The following is a 20165-nucleotide window of genomic DNA, read 5'->3' as shown; positions in this document are numbered from 1 at the left end:
TAAAATGGGGATAATAATATCTGTGTTCTAGAGTTGTTGAGAGGTTTAAATGAGAAAACCCCTCACAGAGTGCCTGGTACATAACCAGTTGTCATTGCATTGATTCTGACTCATAGCAACCCCACGTGTGTCAGGGTAGAGCTTCTCCAGAGGGTTGTCAATGGTTGATTTTTTGGAAACAGATCATCAGTCCTTTCTTCCCCAGTGCCTCTGGGAGGTCTCAAACCTCCAACCTTTTGGTTAGCAGCCAAGCGTGTTAGCCATTTGCACCACCCATGGGCAGTGCCTAGTGAGTGTTCACTGTCATTATCATGGGTGGGCTCTGCCCCTACGGCCTTCTCTGCTCTTTCTGACCCTGCTGGGGCCACATGTCTGGTCCCTTGCATCCCACCCCACCTCTGTGGTGTCACGCCTCTTGCTTTGCTCTCTGCAGGTACCTGGTACTGACCTATAGGCTTCTTTTCTGTGCGCCTGCTCTCCCAGCAGCCACTGGGAGGAGCCATGCATCTCCAGGCTCGATGAGCAGTATGTTTCAGGTGGAAGCATGAGGACATAATTTCCATGCCATGCATGCCCCTAGTCACTGGATATCCCCCAAATCTCCATAATGGACCCTTCTGGGAATGTTTCTGTGAACACGAAGTCTTGATGTCTTTGAGTCCCCAGTAATCACGCGATTTCCAGATGTAAACTATCCTTAAATTATAGTTTTCCACAAACAAAGTATGCTGCAAACATACCTGTTCCTCTCTCGTGTTTATGTAGACGAGATGCGAAGACTTGTCTTCACAAAAAAGTTTGGCATCATCAAAAATTTCTTTCTCAACCGAAAAGTAGTAGCATTTGTCTGTGAAGTTCTTCCAGTGAGGAAGGCAACCTAGTGATACAAAGATTTAAAGCACTGATTAAAAATATGCCCAAAGCACCATGGCTTTCTTCAGATATGGCTAAAAGCAATGGCCCTGCTTTACTCACAGGCAGACAGCAGCCCCTGCGTGTGTGTGTGCAGCCTGTGGCTGAAGTCCACTGCCTGCTAGGAGCAGAGACCAGCACAGAGAAATGAAGTGCAGAGCACACAGTAGTTAAAACCACAAAATCTGGAAAATATCTGTGACTGGGTCTTTGTTCCCCTGCATCTGGATTAGTCTTTACAATGACAGAAATAACAGAAACAACAACAAAGACAACAGAAAGCAGGGCAGACACAGATGTTCAGTGTCATCTGGAATCATATGGAACCCATAAACAACGAGATGTGAGAGCCTAGACCCAAAAGTGTGCTCCAGGGGCAGCAGAGAGAAGCTGGGTCCTATGGAAGGGGACAGGTGGAATCGAGCTTGGGTCAAAGGAGAGAATAATAGGCTTGGTCGCTAAAAAAATGTGGAGAGTTTTGCCAAAAGTTTACTTATCAAAGGCATTGAGACACACTAATGCCTTCTCAAAAAGAAATCAGATCTGGGTGTCAGTAACAGAAAGTTCATCTGCATGCTGATGGGGTTCACCAGGGAGCAGTCCCTCCCCAGGTTTGAGTGCATAAAAGGGACAGGAGGGTCAGCCTCAGGCTGCCATGAAGGAAATGTTTGGGACGAGGTAGTCTTCTGAGGGCCTAAGCGGCTAGACAAATGTGTGCTGGAGAACCTGATGGTGATTAGACAAAGCATCACATGCGCCTGGGTGAGGCCGCAGGCCAGGGCCTGGGAAAGCAGCAGGGTCTGCGTGCCTGCCCTGCCCCAGGTTTTCGCTGCCAAGTAAGTGGAGCCACAGCGGGTGTGCATGTGGGGGGCGCATGCTGTGGGCCTTGCCCACCCAGCGTGAGGGGGAGCTCAGACTTACCATTGGCTTCTGGTGCCGAGGTTGGCTCGTTTTGCAGGGCCAGGGGCACGGCTGCACCTGCTGGGCCTGGAGGGCCAGGGGGACCTTTAGGGCCGGGCAGACCAGGCACCCCCGGCAAGCCTGGCAGTCCTCTGGGTCCAGGCACCCCAGGCTCCCCCACGGTGCCCTGCAGGCCCTGGAAACCAGGAGGGCCCTGGGGGCCAGGGAGTCCGTCCTTGCCTGGTGGGCCTGGGGGGCCTGGATCCCCACTGGGGCCCTGGGGGCCGGGCTTCCCGGGGGACCCGCGGGACCCTTTGGGGCCCTGTGAGCCCTTGGAGCCTTTCCCGCCGCGCTCTCCAGGGGGGCCGGCAGGTCCGACTGGGCCTCTCTCGCCAGCTGGGCCTGGCGGACCAGGCTCCCCCTTCTCTCCTTTCTGTCCTTTGTTGCCAGTTGGGCCAGGGGGTCCCTGGGATCCTCTGTCACCTTTGGGACCCCTGGGGCCAGGAGGACCTAAAATGGGAAGAAATGTAAATGACATAAATATGACGTCCACTGTGAGTGACACTGTCTGATGAGTTTATCTTATAAAATCTCCAATTAAAAAAAATCTGGACGTACAAAATATAGACACTAAGGATTGATTATTGTTTTACCATACTGTTGCTGTAATGAGCTTGTCTCTCCAGCTTCAAGCATTCAGAACGTATCTCAGTGACGCACAGCTTTTTACATCCCATTGGCATTTCGCGGGAGAGACATCTGCAGTGTTAACACTGGCGGTGCCGCCCATCCTCAACATCCACATGACTTCCACCGTCCACTTGGGGCTCCCTGGCTCTGAGTCATCTGGGCCACCTTGTTACCATCACAAAGGCTGTGTAAGTTGGGATCAGGATTCCCTCTGCTTATTTCCTCTTCATTAATTTGACCACTATTAAGTAACAACCTCTTATAGGACAAGCACCATGTAAGGGGTTGTGGGGTACAGAGCTGAACTAGGATAAAAAATAGGATCAGGTATTGACAGGCACTAGTCTGTCAACTCCTCCCTCTCTGTTGCATCACATCTTGCATTCCTGCCCCCCACCAGTGCTGCGGGGACACTGCTGTCCTGAGGGCTGAGCCCCTATCTCCAGGAATCAGCTCAGAGGGACTGGAGGCGCTTGTGGGAAAGCTAGGTAGGGCCTAGTGCCCATAGTAAACGGGTGTGCAAACTTTCTGGTTTGTTAGTCTAATAATAAAAAAAGGGAAGGTGGGCTAGAGAAAAAAATTAGGTAGACTATCTAACTTATTGTCAGGGAAGAAAAAAAAAAAAAACACTATACCCTTTTTCTGCCTAAGCCTCAAGGATGTGGTAAAATGAGTTCCTTTATGTGGCCTTTTGTCTTGGTTCTTTGAAAAAAACAGCTTCAGAGATTTTTTTTTCCCCTAGCCTGAGGTTACCTTTGCCCTAGTTTTTTACCACAAAGGGTTTGTTACTTTTGTCCAGGTTGACTGACATTTCCTGGGCAAGCTGTAAACAACTTGATGGTTTCACACTTTTTGTCTGGCCCTGGGCTGTAGCCTGCGCTCTGATTGGTCTATTTTATGCCCCTTGCAGGGACAGATCAATATACCTATGCAACTGAAGTGACTATAGCCTACCAGGAGCCCTGGTGATGCAATGGTTAAGCCCTGCTAACCAAAAGGTTAGTGGTTTGAACCTGCCAGCTTCTGTGGGAGAAAGATGGGGCAGTGTGCTTCTGTAGAGATGTACAGCCTTGGAAACCCTGTGGGGCAGTTCTGCTCTGTCCTGTAGGGTCACTATGAGTTGGAACTGACTTGACAGCAATAGGTATGTATGTATAACCTTCTACCGAGAGGGGACTGGTCAGTTCGTGGCCCTGGTGGGAGGGGCATGCCTTGAAATTGACCCGGAGTTTGCTTATATATGCAGCCAACCCCACAGGGGTTTGAAGACAGAAAGAAGGAAGAAAGAAGCAGAAAGGAGAAAAGACAAAAGAGGCAAGAAGAGAGAAGCAGAGAGAGAGGAGGTGAGCAGTTTCCTAAAAGAGCTGTAACACAGGACAAGGGCTATAACACTGAAGACAACGAGAGGCCTGGAAGGGGCCCTGCAGCAGAGTTGGTGGTGACAGCAGAACCCTGCTGTTAGGAATGCAGCTAAAAAAGCTGAACAAAATCGCTACATTGACTATGAGCTGGGTCAGTTATCAATGGAGAGGCCTGCACGGCTGAGAGGGTCATGCACGGCCAAGAGGAGCCTGAGAGAAGGCCTGTGCCGAGGGGGCTGAGAGACAAAGGATGGGTAGGCATCCACCCTACTTATTTTTTTTTAATCCCTGCTACACCTGGCCGCTTTGGACAAGACTGTGAAGCAACCCTTCCCACCTCTGTAGAGGGATCTCCACCATATAAGCCTACTCTCCATGGCCCCAAATCTAGCCCATCCAGGTCTGTTTTCTCTTGGCAGGAATCTGGACTCTGGACTTAGCTCACTGATACTGGCAGGACCCTCTACTGAGCTGGAAGAGATTTTATGCTAATGGTTAAACCAAACCAGTTGCCTTCATTAGACTCTGACTCATGGCAACCCCATGTGGGTCAAAATAGAGCTGTGCTCCACAGGGTTTCCAATGGCTGATGTTTTTGGAAGTAGATTTCCAAGCCTTTCTTCTGAGGAGCCTCGGGTAGACTCAAACCTCCAACCTTTTGGTTAGCAGCTGAGCACGTTAACCATTTGCACCACCCAGGGAGTCCATGCTAAGAGTTAGGACTAGCTTAATGTGTTCCTTTCAGGGTTACCTACTTCATAAATTGGAGACATGGGAGACTTTGGGATGAAGCACTCTCTTCCTGAACCCATCTCATTTGCTGCCATCCACCAGCTCCTGTTGGCTCCTCCTAACTTCAGCTCTCCTGGGCTCTGCTAGTCAGACAGTCCATTTGTCTGGGACGTCCTGCCTGCACCTCCAACCTCGCACGTCTACAGCTGAACTGACCATCTCCTTCTGTTTATGCCCTTATCCCAGATCATCACTGTCGTCCCTTCCCTTCCATGACTACAGTCACCAAGTCTGGGGTCCCCTCTTCCTCCTTCTTCCCTCTTAATTGATCTTCCTACGGATCCCTCGCCATTCATTCCTCTCTGCATCTTTCCACATTTGTCTTCCTTAAGCACAGCTCTGATCTCCACTTGCTCAAGAATATTCAGCACCTACTTAATCAGTCTGGAATCAAGACTCTTATTGACCTGGCCTCAAGCATAGATTCCATCCTCCTCTGCCTTATCCATCTGTAACTTTCTATTCAACCACTGGGTAGTCTTCCCATGGCATCCTAGATGGAGGCTTTTCCTCCTTCTCTCATTCTTTAGTCGTTGTTTGTCTGTTCCATTGAGGATCCTTCCCTATCCAGCACTTAGTGGTATCTGACACATATTCATTATTCAGTAAATGTTTACCAAATAAATGTGTATCCCTGTTACAAAGGCCCAGTGCTCTAATGCTAACATTTTGGGCCTTCGTAGAGATCAAAAGGGAGAGATTTGGGGGCACAGTGACCTGCCTGGTGCCTGTCACATTATGTCAAGAGGCACCTCTCCAGTCAATCTCCATTATCAGGTTGACCCTGGATGCTGCTATGGAACAAGTATGGAGAGCTCTGTTTCTCCTTACTCTACTGACACTTAAGAATTGACCCAGTGTGTCTCCTTGTCCACAATCTGAGTTTTTTTCTATTTAGACTGGGGAGGGTCATTAAATAGCCTAGGCCATTTAGTAAAGACAGGGAAGGTGACTTTTCACTGCCGGATTGATCTCTTTAAAAAAAAAAATTTGGTTCCTTTGTGTAATTGAGAAATAGTGTTCTAGAGATCAGTAGTGGATAAGGTGGCACAATGGATGTAGCATTATGGAAGGTTCTAGAGAAACAGTGACAATAGGTTGCAACAAAACATACTCTAGTTTATTTGGAATAACAGCTAAAAATAATAATAAAAGTAACTTTTCTTTTCAACTATTTGTTTCATTTGTGTTCTATGTTTAACCTTAAGAAATCCAAATAATGGTCTGTTGAGGAAGTCAAGTGCTTTACAAATTTTTTATCTTTATTCTCTATATGAATTTTGCCAGTAATTACTCAAATCTGAGGTTGGTGCTATACTTGCAAGTTATGGGAAATGAGTTGTCCTGTGGCATGAAACAGTACCATAGTTTTACACAAAAAACATGTGCCTTCTACGTTTGTTTGCCAGCTGAGCCCTCCCCCTGTGAGATATTTTCGTAAGTGCTGCTACACCAAAAAAAAATTTTTTAATATGTTGCTGTAAAAAAAATCAGCATAGTGTGCTTATGAAAATACCTCATGGGGGGAGGACATGGTTAGCAAACAAACAAAGGCACGTGTTATTTGCATTAAAATAAGGTTAACCGTTCGGGGCTTATCTCCCTGGTTGGACAGATGGAAGTGGTAGGGAATTATAGTTCTTCTATATCACCTTTCTCTGATTTCTGACAGAATTCCAAAGATACACAACACTCCCTCTTACGACATGAATCCAGCATCTCTTTTCCTGGGGTGACAGCTTTTCACTAATCTTAGTTTATGGTGTTCAGCTATTTCCCACTGAACTGAAAGTGGTCCTTGAATTCCCCAACCCAATCCACCCATAAGTCATGGTTTCTTTTAAAGAATGGTATCACAATGTGGATCCCACAGTCAGTACAAGATACCAGCTGATGCTAATTTCCAGATCTTGTGAAGGAAGAGGGTAGATATTGGGACATGATCCAAGGTTTTGCCTTTAATAAAGGTCTAAATTCTCACTTGCAATTGATTTCCAAGCTAGATTAGTATAAAAATGGAATTTTCCATTTGAAGCACTAAATCCATTACAAATAGGATATTTGTCTTTCTCTAAATAATTTTTAATATTCATGGCTGTGGATAAACTCCTGGCAGAAAACATGTCTCCGTGTCTTCACCTGCAGCTGCCTCAGCCTGCTGAAACCCATCACAGAACTACAGAAGGAAGCTGCACTCTCTTCCTTCTGATGCCAGCTTAAGTGAAAATGTATTTTATATGTCCTATAGTGAGGGGATACATACAATGTGCTTTGCTCATTAACATGGGGCTAGAAATTTATTTTATTTTTTTCTTTTTAAAATCACTAAGAAAAAATGGGGGCCGTGGTGGCACAGTGGTTAAGAGCTCAGGCTGCTAAGCAAAAGATCAGCAGTTTGAATCCACCAGCCATGCCTTAGAAACCCCATGAGGTAGTTCTACTCTGTCCTATTGGATCACTATGAGTTTGAATCCATTTGATGGCAACAGGTAAGAAAAAATGGCTAAAACCACTTTAAAAGTCAGCACTGGATCCTCATAAGGAGATTATTAACGCCCAGGGTATATTTTCCTCTAGGACCTGGGATGCTGATATCGCTTAGTAACATCTGGATCATCTCAGGCATTTAGGTCTTACTTGAATCTTTTATTGGGCAGTTGTGGAAGTGAAAATATAATGAAATAAAATATAAGCCACATTTAGTGCCTTAAAGGCAAAACAATGAAATAAACGACGTGAGAGTATTTACGAGCATGTGCGGTAACAGCTTGAATTCAGAGTGGAGAAAACAGTACCACTCCATGAGGAGGCACATGTGAAGTCCCATAGAGAACTCCAAAGTGACTGGAGATTTGATTTCAAACTGGCTGAAATTTTAACGAAACGTCAAGGCCAAGTGGGCAGTTTCCTGACTCAGGATTCTGAATGCTAGGATACCCTCACCAGCTCCAGAAATGCCTGAATATTGACCAGTAACAGAACTCTGAGTGGCTCTGTGTTTTCATTGCCAGCAAAGACACCTCCCCATGTCTCCAGACTCCAGAGCTTTGGGACTTTGAAACATTGAATCCTCTAAAGACGCTGTTCAAAGAGGGCAGAAGACTTTAAACCACTGTGTTGCTCTGGCAACCAAGCTGCCGGCATCGAGAGGTGCCAGCCCTGCTGTGTCCTAAGCCTGAGATAAGATTTCAAATTTGTTTTCCAGCAAAACTGCTGGTGCTAAACAGAAAGTTCAGAAACCACTTTAACTCTTCTTGTTATTCATGTGATTATTTTTTTTTAAAAAAGTTTATTGTGGCAAAATATCTATAAACAAAAATTTAGCCATTTTAACCATTTTTAAGTGCGCAATTCAGTGACATTACATTCACTATGGTGTATAACCATCACCACTATTCATTTTCAAGTTTTTCATCACCCCAAATGAAAACTCAGTATCCCTTAAGTAATAACTCCCCAGTTTCTCCTCCCCTAAGCCCCTGGTAACCACGAATCTACTTTGTCTCTATGTATTTGCCTATCTAGATATTTCATATAAGCGGGACCATACAATACTTGTACCTCTGTGTGTGACTTACTTCACTCAGAACTTATGTCACTCAAGGTTCATCAATGTCATAGCATGTATCAGGACTTCTTTATGGGTGACTAATATTCCACCGTATGGGTATATTACAATTGATTTATCCATTCATCTGTTGATAGACACTTGGGTCGTTTCTACCTTTTGGCTATGGTAAATAATGCTGCAATGGACATTGGTGTACAAGTATCCGTTTGCATCCCTGCTTCCAATTCTTTCGGGTTTATACCCAGGAGTAGAATTAATCATTTGATTTTGACCCCAAGTTTTAGGTTGTCAGGTTTCTGGAAGGCCATGGAAGTGCCTATCTGATTGTCCACAGAGAAGTGTATATTTAAACCACCTGTTTCTCAACATCTGGCTATGGGCTGGATAATTCTAATGCTGGCTCTCAAGGACCCTGAGACATGCAGTCTTGTTCGGAGGAGTGAATCGGGGCGGGAGGGTGGGGTCTACAATGGGAAGAACCGAGGTCTCTTGCTTGATCTACTTTGCTTAGTGTCTTAGTTATCTAGTGCTGCTGTAACAGAAATTCCACAAATGGATGGCTTCAACAGAAGTTTATTCCTCTCACAGTCTAGTAGTTTAGAAGTCCAAATTCAGGGTGTCAGCTCCAGGGGAAAGCTTTCTCTTTTGGCTCTAGAGGAAGGTCCTTGTCATCAATCTTCCCCTGGACTAGGAGCTTCTCGGTACAGGGACCCAGGGTCCAAAGGACAAGCTCTGCTCCTGACAGTACTTTCTTGGTGGTATGAAGACCCCCTGTCTCTTTGCTCACTTCTTTTATATCTCAAAAGAGATTGACTCAAAACACAACCTAATCTTGCAGACTGAGTCCTGCCTCATTAACATAATTGCCTCTAATCCTGCCTCATTAACATCATACAGGTAGGATTTACAACACAGGAAAATCACATCAGATGACAAAATGGTGTATAGTCACACAATATTGGGAATCATGGCCTAGCCAAGTTGATACGTATTTTTGGGGAACACAGTTCAATTCATGACACTTGGTTGCCTGTCCTTTCAGCCTTCCTACTCACCTCTCAAGGTCCAGCTCAAAGTCAATCACTTATTGAACTTTGACTGCTCTCCTGAAAACAAACTCTGTCATCTCGACCTCTCCAAAAATGTTATCTGTTCCTCCTAAACCATCATTAAGGCATGAGGGTGATGTGGCGGAAGCCTGGGCTTAGGAACCAGACAGACCTAAGTTTAACACTTGTCTGCCACTTACTAGCTGTTTGATATTGGATAAATTACTTGGGCTCTCTGTGCCTCTGTTTTCTCCCCCGTAAATGGGGGCTCCTAATAACTTCCACCTTAAGGAAAAGTAGCAATGAAAATAGACAGTTTACACAAGTGCCTAGCAGTGTGGCTGGTACATAAACCAAAAAACATCCAAACCTGTAGCCACTGAGTTGATTCTGACTCCTGGTGACCCCATGTGTTACAGAATAGCACTGCTCCATGGGATTTTCATGGCTGTAATCTTTACTGAAGCAGATCGCCAGGCCTGTCTTCTGTGATGCCACTGGGTAAGTCTGAACTGTCAACCTTTCAATTAGTAGCCAAGCACAAACCTTATGTGCTACCCAAGGACCTGACTGGCATAAAGCACTCAATAAATGTTGACTGAAAAAATGAGCCGGGGGCAGCACTTGAATCTGATTCATCTCCAGGGCTGGGCACCCTAAAAATATCAGTAAGGACTTTTGGACCCAAATCTGCCCTAACTCCACTGTATAATTTTATTCTTTGTGCACATGAAGTTCTGTGTTGTTTTTCCCTGCAGCGTAATGGCTGGAACTACAGCAAGGAACTCTGTGACAGGAACAGAACTTACTCACATTTGGACATTAATATTGGCTAACCCCAGGTGAGGTGCTTCATTAAGTGTTCTATTACATTATCTCACTGAGTCATCAAGAAGCCCTGGTGGTGCGGTGGTTAAGTGCTTAGCTGCAAACCAAAATGTCAGCAGTCGAACCCATCAGCTACTCCAAGGGAGAAAGATGTGGCAGTCTGTTTCCATAGAGATTACAGCCTTAGAAACCCTATGGGGCAGTTCTACCCTATCCTATAGGGTCACTGTGTCAGAATCAACTCAGTGGCAACCGGTTTTTTTTTTTTTTAATTGAGTCCTCGAAACTTTAAAAGTAGCCACAGATGAGGAAACTGAGGCACGGAGCGGATGAGGAACTTGGTATTTGTACTCAGGTTTGTGCGATTCCATGGCTTTAGTTCTTACTCCCTTATGCTTCTCTCTGAAAAGCAGATGAAGTAAAACCTCTGGCTGTACTAAGGAAAAAAAAAAAGCAGGGCTTATTCTCTCATCAGCTTGAGGAGAAATAGCAGCAGGCTGTAAGGCGAACTTCCCACTCAAGGGTGTGTGCTATGAGATATGAAGTCCTCCAGGTACATAATTAGGATAAAAATCTTTATGTTATTTGTAACCAGAAATATAAGGCTTTGTTAATAAGGTTTTGGTTTATGGGTATAGAGATAGCTGCTGCAAAAGTCCTCCATGTACATAATTAGGATAAAAATCTTTATGTTATTTGTAACCAGAAATATAAGGCTTTGTTAATAAGGTTTTGGTTTATAGGTATAGAGATAGCTGCTGCAAGGATCCAACACATTACTTAATATTCGTTTCCATGATCATCTAGGTTCTGGGAAGCTTCAGCTTTCACTTCTTAATGAGGCAACTGTCTTATGTGGCTCAACTGTACTGTTGGCATTAGAGTTCATTAAGTGAGAGAAAATAAGAATTTCCTGGAAACTGGGGGAGTATTTTGAACTTGTAGAGACAAGCCCAACATAAGCCAACTGTAATGCAATTCTGCTCCATCCTGCTCTATCCCACCTTTTCCCCACCCCCAGGATGAGATCTGTATATATAGAAAGAGGAAAGCTACTTTTCACTTCCAAAAAGAGGAAAGAGATCAAGAAATATGGCAGGGAACACTTGCACTCAGAAATGGAGTCCCTTCCCCTCAGCCTTCTGTTCTCTCAGAATGCCCTGTGGTATTCACAGTCTGGGAGTCCCTGGGTAGCACAAATGGTTGAGTTCTTGACTACTCGCCGAAAGGTTGGCTGTTCAAACCCACCTACAGGGGCCTCGACAGACGGCCCTGGCGACCTGCTTCTGAAAGGTCACATCTGTGAAAACCCTATGGAGCGTAATTCTACCCTGTATGCATGGGGTCACCATGAGTTGGAATCTACTTGACAAAAACTAACAACAACAATTCCAAGCCCGGAGGCAGCCATGATTAGACTGAATTGAAGGCAGTAATACTTGGCTGGCTTGAGAAGCCTGTCAGATCAACTTACAGAAAGTGCAGTTAATAAGACAAGGGATAAATGTGATATGGGAAAGCCTATGTGAAAAGAGGAAACCCTGGTGGCGTAGTGGTTAAGTGCTACAACTGTCAACCAAGAGGTTGGCAGTTCAAATCTGCCAGGCGCTCCTTGGAAACTCTATGGGGCAGTTCTACTCTGTCCTCTAGGGTGGCTATGAGTTGGAATCAACTTGACGACAGCGGGTTTGGGTTTTTTTGGGTATGTGAAAAGAACGTATCACTCAGAAACCAAGCTCTGAGGCGATTCAGAAACATTGAGTCGGGACCCTCATTTCTCAGAGACACCTCCGACTTAACATGTCTAAACTGGACTCTTTTTCTCTGTATCTCCCTCCAGTCTATACAGCCATCCACCTAGCTGCTCAAGCTAAAAACCTACAAGACATTCCAGTTCTTCTCTTTCCCTCACGCCCCACAGCTGACCAACCAGCAAGTCCTGTCCAGCTGCATACATACCGGCTCCCCACCCTCTGCTGGATTTCTGTCCACACCACCCCCTACAACACAAGGATGCCTTCTGACTGCTCTTTCAGGTCTTGGACACTTTGGATGGGGAACTCCAGGGTCCAGCATGGACTCCAAATTTGTACAGCCCTTGACCCTGTGAGGAAGGACATGGTGGGAGGAGGCTAGGCAGGACCTTCTAAACAGGCCCGGAGCAGACAGGCCTTCTAAAGCCTGCCCGGGGTAAGGGCAGGCTGCTCTTGATTCTTCCTCCTGTACCCCTCCTGAATCCATCCCCTTCTTTTGTCTCTACGGCTACTATTCCATTCCAAGTCACCACTGACTGCTTCTGGCCTCTCACTGGACTCCCTACCTCCACGCTTGCTTCCTTAATCTACTCTCCTTCTAGCACCCAGAGTGACCTTTTAAAAACATAAGTCAGGTCACGTCACCGCCCTGCTTAAAACCTCCCCGTCACACTTAGAATAAAATCCAAACATCCTGACCTCCTGGGCTCACTCTGGGGTGGCCAGAGACTGGTGAATTCAAACTGCCAACCTTTTGGTTAGCAGTGGAACACTTAACCACTGCATCACTAGGGCTCCACTATTACTATATGGTTGCTGCAAATCTTCAAAAGTAGACAATCTAATCCAAGGACCTTCAATAGATATGGATGACCTGGACAAGCACAAAACTCAGATTTTATATGCAGGTCATGTTGTTTCCCTCCTCTTTGGCCTTACAGGTTACTGTGATGGCCAACCACATGTCTACTCATGACACTTGGAAACAGGAATCCCTTAATGGTAACTTTATGACATAAAGAATTGGTCTACCTTCAAAGTAGCCCAATTCACAGGGCCACTGAAATAACTCAGGCCCTGGGAAATCCAAATTAACCAATCTTGCATTCAACAGATAGTTATTTAAGTACCTTTGAGCAGTATCCACAAATTCTTAGTTACTCCTTTCTTTAAGATGTGGACCCTAAGTTCTCCTCCCCTTAATGACTTCTTTGAATATGATGGAAGCTATGGTGTGTCACTTCCAAGGCTAGGTCATAAAGGGCATTCTGGCCTCTCCCTTGCTGTCCTGTATCACTTGCTCAGAAGACAGCCGGTTGCCATGTTGTGAGGATACGAAAGTGATTCTACACAGTGAGGAACTGAGGCCTCCTGTGAACAGCCAACAAGGAACTGAAAACTTCTGCCAATAGCCATGTGAATAAGCCATCTTAGACGCACATCCTCCAGCCCGAGTCAAGCCTTCAGATGACTGCAGCCCTGGCTGATATCTTGACTGCAACCTCACGAGAGATTCTGAGCTAGAACCACTCAGCTAAGCTGTTCCTTAAGTCCCAATACACAGAAACTATGAGACAATAAATGTTTGTTATTCTGAGCTGCCAAGTTTTAGGGTAATTGGTTAATATGCAGCAATAAATAGCCGATACAAAGTCAGAATTTTCACTTACCTTGTAGTATTGTAAAATTCTTGATGAGCTGACCATGCTTGGAGTCCACCAACTTCATTTCTTCCATAATTACTGATAAGTTGGCCACTTCAGTGTCTAACCTTGACCTCATCATATCTTGTTGCATCCTGAGAGAAACAGAATCCAAACGGATGTTGGCCAATGTATTATTCAAGGAGGTCAGATCATCCGTGTGTTTGGTTAGGGTATCCGTGCAAGTGGTCCTGACTTCATTCAGGTTGCTGGTCAGCGTCCGCAGGTGGTGGGCTGTGTAACTGATGTTGCTAATAATGTTCACAATATCCGTTTCGAAGAGCTGGAAGCGCTCCTCCAGTTGGCTGAACTTTATGGTTGTCCTGTTCTCCGCATCCTTGTGTAAGTCCTGCAGGTCTTTCAGGTTCTGCTCGTTGGCTTGTGAGACAGTGGTGATGTTGTCCATCTGACCTGTGAATGAGCTGAGCTGGCTGTTCATGTCCTCCAGGGTGTCATTGTTGGCTTTGGCCAAGGCAGAATTGTTGGCAGCCAGAGTCTGCAAGCTTTGCACTTTCTCCTTCAACCAATCAGTGTCCTTCTTGGCTTGAAGGAAAACCTGCTGCAGATTTTGGAAGTCGTTCTTGATTCTCTGGATAGCCTGGCTGGTGTCATCCACAGACCGCTGCAGATTAGTGATTAGGTTCCTCTGCTGTACCTGGGTCAGGTTCAGGTTGTTGAGGTTCATAATGACCACGTTATGAGAATACATTTGGTTCTGTAGATTGCCTTGGAGCACACTGGTATCTTGTTGCAGATTAGTGACATAGCCATTATATGCCTGCAGGGTTTTGTTTACAGTGGTGATGAGGAAGGAGTTATTCTCCAAGGTTTCTTTTAGTTGACTCTGCCTGTCCACCAGTGCCTCCCCACTTGCCTGTAACTTCTCCAATGTATCTTTGTTCTTGCTGGTTTTTTCTGTGATCTCACGAAGTTGTTGACGTAGATCCAGAATGTCTGATCTGAAGGTGGAAAGTTCTGAGTTGGTGCTTATCGCTTTCTTCCCAGTTTGGTCCCCTGGAATAAGAAATGTTTTTACTTAAAATGGTGGTATGGAGAAGTGTTCAGGTAATGTCAGAGATCCCAGAGAGACTTCACTGGTATGCGTTCTACTGAGGATATAAAATCTGTGGTGTATGAAAGCTGCTCTGCATTAGTAAAATGCACATATCTATTCAACTGGGTCCTGAGGAGTTGGAAAGGGTGCTTTACACCAGGCCTGACAAATGTGAATGAATGCCTTTCTCAAAGAGGGAGAGGGAGTTTTCCTCGTTTTTTTTAGGTCATTAGGTAGTATGATGGCAAAAGGAAATAATCTATTGCTTTTTAAATTTACTGAAATTCTTCTTCTTTTTTTTTAAATGGAAACAAAAATCAAGGGAGAGAATAGGCCGGAGACTTTTACTTTATAGGATATGAATTTCTATAACTCTTCTATGTAATTTAAAGTAGGAATTTACTGAGAATTTTATAAGATAGTTTTTAATAAAGGGTATTTGTGGTACTTTTAGATCAGACTGATCTTCAGAGTTGGCACATAATAGTTTTATTCAGGGGATCAACTCCAAAATTCGTCCTGACTTTAAAAGTCTTTGACTTAAATCATGAAGAAACAGTCAACACATTAACACAAAAATTTAATGTCGTTTTGGGTGAATGTGAATTTATAGCAATGTCATTTTAAGAAGCTGGGATTGATAGAAAGTAGCGTTAGGGCATTCAACTTAATGGTTCATTGCCATGGCAGATTACCTAATTTTTTCAGGTCGCTTTCCACTGCTGTGAGTTTATCATCATAGGTTTGGCGAGATGTCTCCATGCCACCTGTGACATTGTCCATTTTCTCTACAACTGAAGTTCAGGAAAAAAAAATGCATTAATACACGTATCTGTCTTTATTTTTTCATTTTCAAGATGAGAGATTATTTCATTACAAAATAAAAGAAATATATTGAGACAAAAAGAATATAATTGAAATCAAATATGGGAGAAAAAGCCATCCTTTTAGAGAAATAAATAACGTACTTGCCACAAAACCTGTTGGGAGTTTACTTGGTTGAGAACTGTACGTTCTTAACTGTCCTTAGGATTTGATAATGCCTTGGGTATTTTAGAAATGGTTTGGAATCAACTTTTAAATTTTTATGTGTTGTGGAAGTCCTTAATCTGTACTAAACCCACTGCCATCAAGTTGATTCTGACTCATAGCTACCCTATAGAACAGAGCAGAGCTGCCCATATAGTTTCCAAGGAGTGGCTGGTGGATTTGAACATGCTGACTTTTGGTTAGCAGCCGAATTCTTAACCAGTGTGCCACCACAGCTCCTCAATCTGTACTATTTCCTATTAATTTCTACTGATGGAGGCACAGAACACTGTGATCATTTATAAAAGTTTGTCACTCCTCACCATCCCTAACATTCCTGGCAGATGGGACTCATTTACCTAGAAGGAAACTCCATGGTAAAGTGCACCCACCTGGTCTACACACAAAGTCGCTGTAAAACGGATTGGAAGGCAAGAGTGCCTAATACTCTCTGTCCCGAGGTCTGCCATTGAGCGCAGAAACCTGCCTCTCTTTAGCAACAACTGAATTTTTAGTTTATCAGTTCCCAAGAAGATGCCTAAGTGGTGTCTCCAAACAATGATTTACCAAGGAGATTTATTTTTTAGTATTTTCTTGATTGTGCATGGTAAAGTTAGTGACACAGTGTTAAATAAAAGCTTCTGTTCTTATGTATTCTCAGAAGGCAGTAAATCTCTGTGGTTAAAAATTCAAGTTTATCCTTCTAAAATGCCTGAAAAGTGTTCTGCCCACGCATGGTTGTGTGAGAAGATTCTCCTGGCTCCTGTTTGGAAGAAGGAAGTTCCCATGTGTTTGTGTGACCTGAAGTAAACCAGCTCAGCGGATCTGGCACATTCCCTGGAGAAGCTCACCACACTTTCCCTCAAACTTTTATAGCCCGACCATCATGAAATATGTGCACTGAACCAAATGCTCTTTCTCCCCATGAGCCATTCCATGTGTTCTTCCTTCCATCTGGAATGTTCTTCTCTGGCTTCTTCACCACGCTAAATCTCGTTTTCTCTTCAAGAGGCAGCTTGTCACTCTCTGTGGGAAACCTTTGGTGAGGTGCGTCTCCACAGAATTATCTTAGCAAGTAATCCTTTCCCTCTTACAGGCCTTACTGAATGGTGCTGCCAGTGGCTTTATAGTTGTTTCAGCTGCCGTCATGTTGCCCCTTGACTCACAGGGACCCCATGAATGGAACAAAACACTGCCCAGTCTTGTGCCATCCCCATGATCAGTTGTGTATAGGACCGTTAACGAGCCATAGGATTTTGGATGGCTGATTTTCAGAAGTAGACTGCCAGGCTTTTCTTCCTAGTCTGTCTTAGTCTGGAAATTCCACTGAAACCTGTTCAACATCATAGCAACACAGAAACCTCCACAGATGGGTGGTGGCTGTACATGGGACGCACTGGTGGGGAACAGAACCCAGGTCTACCACGTGGGAGGCAAGAATTTTACCACTGATTCACTACTTCCTCTTTAAGATCATTTAGTGCAGGAAAAAAATTGTATTCAGAGTTTTCTCCCCAGCTCTTAGCTCAGTGTGTGGCACTTACAGGTCCTCAATAAATATTTGGTAAATACTGCAACGAATAAATGAGAATCTGCCTGCTGGCTGCTGAGGCCTGTGAAAAATTGGCTGAGTGATAGGTTATACAAACAAACATTAAAAACCAACCAACCCAGGGCAGCCTGAGCATGGGCAATGAGTATGACATTTAGTTGAATAATTATTGTTTTTTTTTTTTGATTACTATATAGGCATAGAGGTATACTTAAAATCATCCGTCCTAAATGCCTAGAAACCCTGAAGAACAAAATGTTTCATCTGCATTTCAGCAAAGCTAAATTTCTAAAAACTAAACTATGGAATGTTTACAAGTTTAGGTTCAGTTTTGATCTTCAAATCCAAACATATGTCTCAGTCTGTCCTCAAACCACACATAAGCCCTTAAGTCCTGCCCTTCTTTCCTGGAAGCCAGCGAAACCTCTAAATACACTGACAGTCATCTTCTACCCTCTCTAATTTTTATTATGCTTTAGTTTTGAAAAACACAGAATTGTTGCAGATAATTCAGGCTTGCTTAGAGTAAAAGGAATCAATACATTCATTTGACAATTAAAACAAAAAAACCAACAAACTTAGTTTTCTCTTTCCTGTAGGAAAGAAACTATTTGCCCTGCTCACAACTGCTAGTGAATTAGTTACATGCACGTCTGTTTAACAGTAGTACAATCTTGGTATAAAGCTCCAAACTTCAGGCCTGCAAAGATGGCAGCTTGCCTACTACACACAAATAGTAGACTGATTGAGATCCAGAACTAATACTTGTGTAATAGCACACGGCATTTTTGTTGGTCCTTACTCTTATTAGCACAAGTTCTCAGTCAGGAAAAGAGTGGCAGAGTTACCCTATCTTGCCCTGGAAACTCCCAGTCTGTAAATGGAGGCTCAGTTTATATATCATTCTCACATGAGAAAAACTAGCATGAATCCCAGAAGGGTTACCAGCAGTCTGTTTTCCACGGGCTCCCCTTTATTGGGAACTGTTTCTTTTTTTTTAATTATTGTGCTAAAATATATATAACACAACATTTACCATTTCAAACCATTTTCACGTGTACAACTCTGTGGCATTAATTATATTCACCACGTTGTGTAGCTATCACCAGTATCTGTTTCCAATTCTTTCCATCACCCTTAACAGGAACTCCGTGTCCCTTCACCAATACCTCCCTTTTCCCCCGCTTCCAGCCCCTGGTAACCACTGATAAACTTTGGTCTCCATGCATTTGACTTTTCTAGATATATAAGTGCGATCATGATATTTGTCCTTTTGTGCCTAATTTCACTCAGCATAATGTGTTCAAGTTTCATCCATGTCATAGCATGTATCAGAGCTTCAGTTCTCTATGATTAAGTAATACTCCATTGTATGCATGTATACGTTTTGTTTATCCACTTATCTGTGGAGGGACGCTTGGGTTATTTCCACCTTTCGGCTACTGTGAGTAGTGCTGCAATGAATATTGGCATATGGAACTGTTTCTTGACAGGGACTTTTTCTTCAGAATATTGGAATTTCAGGTATTATACCTTAAGAGTTGTCCTTCTTCAAGTATACAAAGCCTAATTCAAGGCCACTCAGAGAAACCTCAGAAGGCTTGCCAATCTACTTCCAAAAAATGCAATGAAACCCAATGGAGCACAGTTCTACTCTGACGCATATGGAATCACCATGAGTGAGAATCAACTCGATGACAACTGTTTTCATTTTTTTGGTTCCAAAGCCTACTCACCCAGCTGTAACCGCTACTTTGGCAGAATTCAGCTGCAAGGCAGACATTTTATGAGTAGGAATGCTGAATTAAAGGAGACTCTTACTGAGAAAGATTGAGGCTTCTGTCTTTCTTCTTTATCCCAATTGTCTTAAGAAGGGTGCCTGCTGGGCAGGAAAACTGAATAGGATTTTCCTGTTCAGAGAATGTTCTAGAGGAAACAAGACCCATTGAACTTTGGTGATGGCCCCAGCCATGGGAGCTCTATTGACTAATGATAAAGTACCCAGGGCAGAGGATGCACGGAGCTGTACCTGCCCAAGAACATGCTTCCTGCAAAGTGGTTGAAGTGCCTCCTGTCACAGCCACTCTGCATCCCCTGTCTGGGTGATTAAGCAATTCTCTGGCTTGCTCAGCAAATTTTCCAGAAGGAACTTAGTTACAGCTTAATTTGTAGCTGTGTGAGTGACAAAAGAAGAAGTAAACAACAGTTTTGAGGAAAACAGTACAGAGTTGCCTTTGTCATCTGTGATAAATAAAGGAGTTTGTATTTCATTTCCTTTAAACTTCTTCAGAGAGTCACCTTACTGTACATCTTTCACGGATTCTTTTTTTTTTTCTTCTTTTAATGAAGAGAGTTTCTCTAGGCTTCAAAGGGAGATGTGAAGGGAGAACTGGGTCTGAGTTTTCTGCCTCTTACAAGTTTGGGTCACCAGGATCTTATCAACGAGAAAGAATTACTGTACAAGTAAAAACCCACCTGGAAAATAACCGACATTTTAGTTCACTAAGGCTGTGCTAGGAACCAAAATTATATTTTGTATTATCTTTTTTTTTTTTTTATTAACAGAGGCCCAAGGGATGGGAGTCTAGTGGGAAAAGAGGGGCAAGAAAGTTATCTTGCCTCCATTATACTTGCGCCCTCAATCTCTCTCCCCTTCATCCTGGTGAGGTTACACCCACACAGCAGACCAAACCAACTGCTGAGATTTTAGATTTTTAAGCCAGGCTTTCAGGGGCAGATTGGCTTAGAAGTGCCTGGGCATTGACTGATTGCCTTCACAGAAGTCAATCCTAACCCACGATTCATCCAGCTATCCATCATCCATCCATCCATCTGTCCTCCCATTAATTCATTCAGCAAACTTTACTGGGCACCTGTTAAGTACTATGACATTAGGTGTTAATGGGAGATAAAATAAATAAATGATAGTCTCTTGTCCACAGAAACTTACAGTTTGATGGGTGAGCCCAC

The 20165-nt window shown here is 43.9% G+C and overlaps 1 protein-coding gene and 1 long non-coding RNA gene across 4 annotated transcripts in view; one reads left to right on the top strand and one right to left on the bottom strand.

The window, feature by feature from the left end:
- Positions 1 to 20165, bottom strand: part of COLEC12 (collectin subfamily member 12) — a 241575-nt gene that overhangs the window by 17773 nt on the left and 203637 nt on the right. Inside the window, exons 4-7 of the mRNA XM_049901010.1 lie at positions 15310 to 15408; positions 13528 to 14574; positions 1834 to 2322; positions 741 to 877 (exon numbers count right to left, since the gene is read on the bottom strand). Coding sequence (XP_049756967.1) covers positions 741 to 877; positions 1834 to 2322; positions 13528 to 14574; positions 15310 to 15408 — 1772 coding nt within the window. The remainder of the gene's footprint in view (positions 1 to 740; positions 878 to 1833; positions 2323 to 13527; positions 14575 to 15309; positions 15409 to 20165) is intronic.
- LOC126085526 (uncharacterized) overlaps positions 1 to 20165 on the top strand; it is a 33822-nt gene that overhangs the window by 11218 nt on the left and 2439 nt on the right. For 2 of the 3 annotated variants that reach the window (XR_007519298.1, XR_007519296.1), the window contains 4 exons: positions 2499 to 3500; positions 3749 to 3845; positions 9695 to 9776; positions 10034 to 10117. This is a non-coding gene — a long non-coding RNA (uncharacterized LOC126085526). The remainder of the gene's footprint in view (positions 1 to 2498; positions 3501 to 3748; positions 3846 to 9694; positions 9777 to 10033; positions 10118 to 20165) is intronic. The other variant, XR_007519297.1, reaches the window with a different exon arrangement.

Source organism: Elephas maximus, chromosome 11, assembly GCF_024166365.1.
Source record: "Elephas maximus indicus isolate mEleMax1 chromosome 11, mEleMax1 primary haplotype, whole genome shotgun sequence".
Lineage (NCBI taxonomy): Eukaryota > Metazoa > Chordata > Mammalia > Proboscidea > Elephantidae > Elephas > Elephas maximus.
The sequence above is the reverse complement of the archived record's forward strand: the minus strand, read 5'-3'. Positions and strand labels throughout refer to the sequence as shown.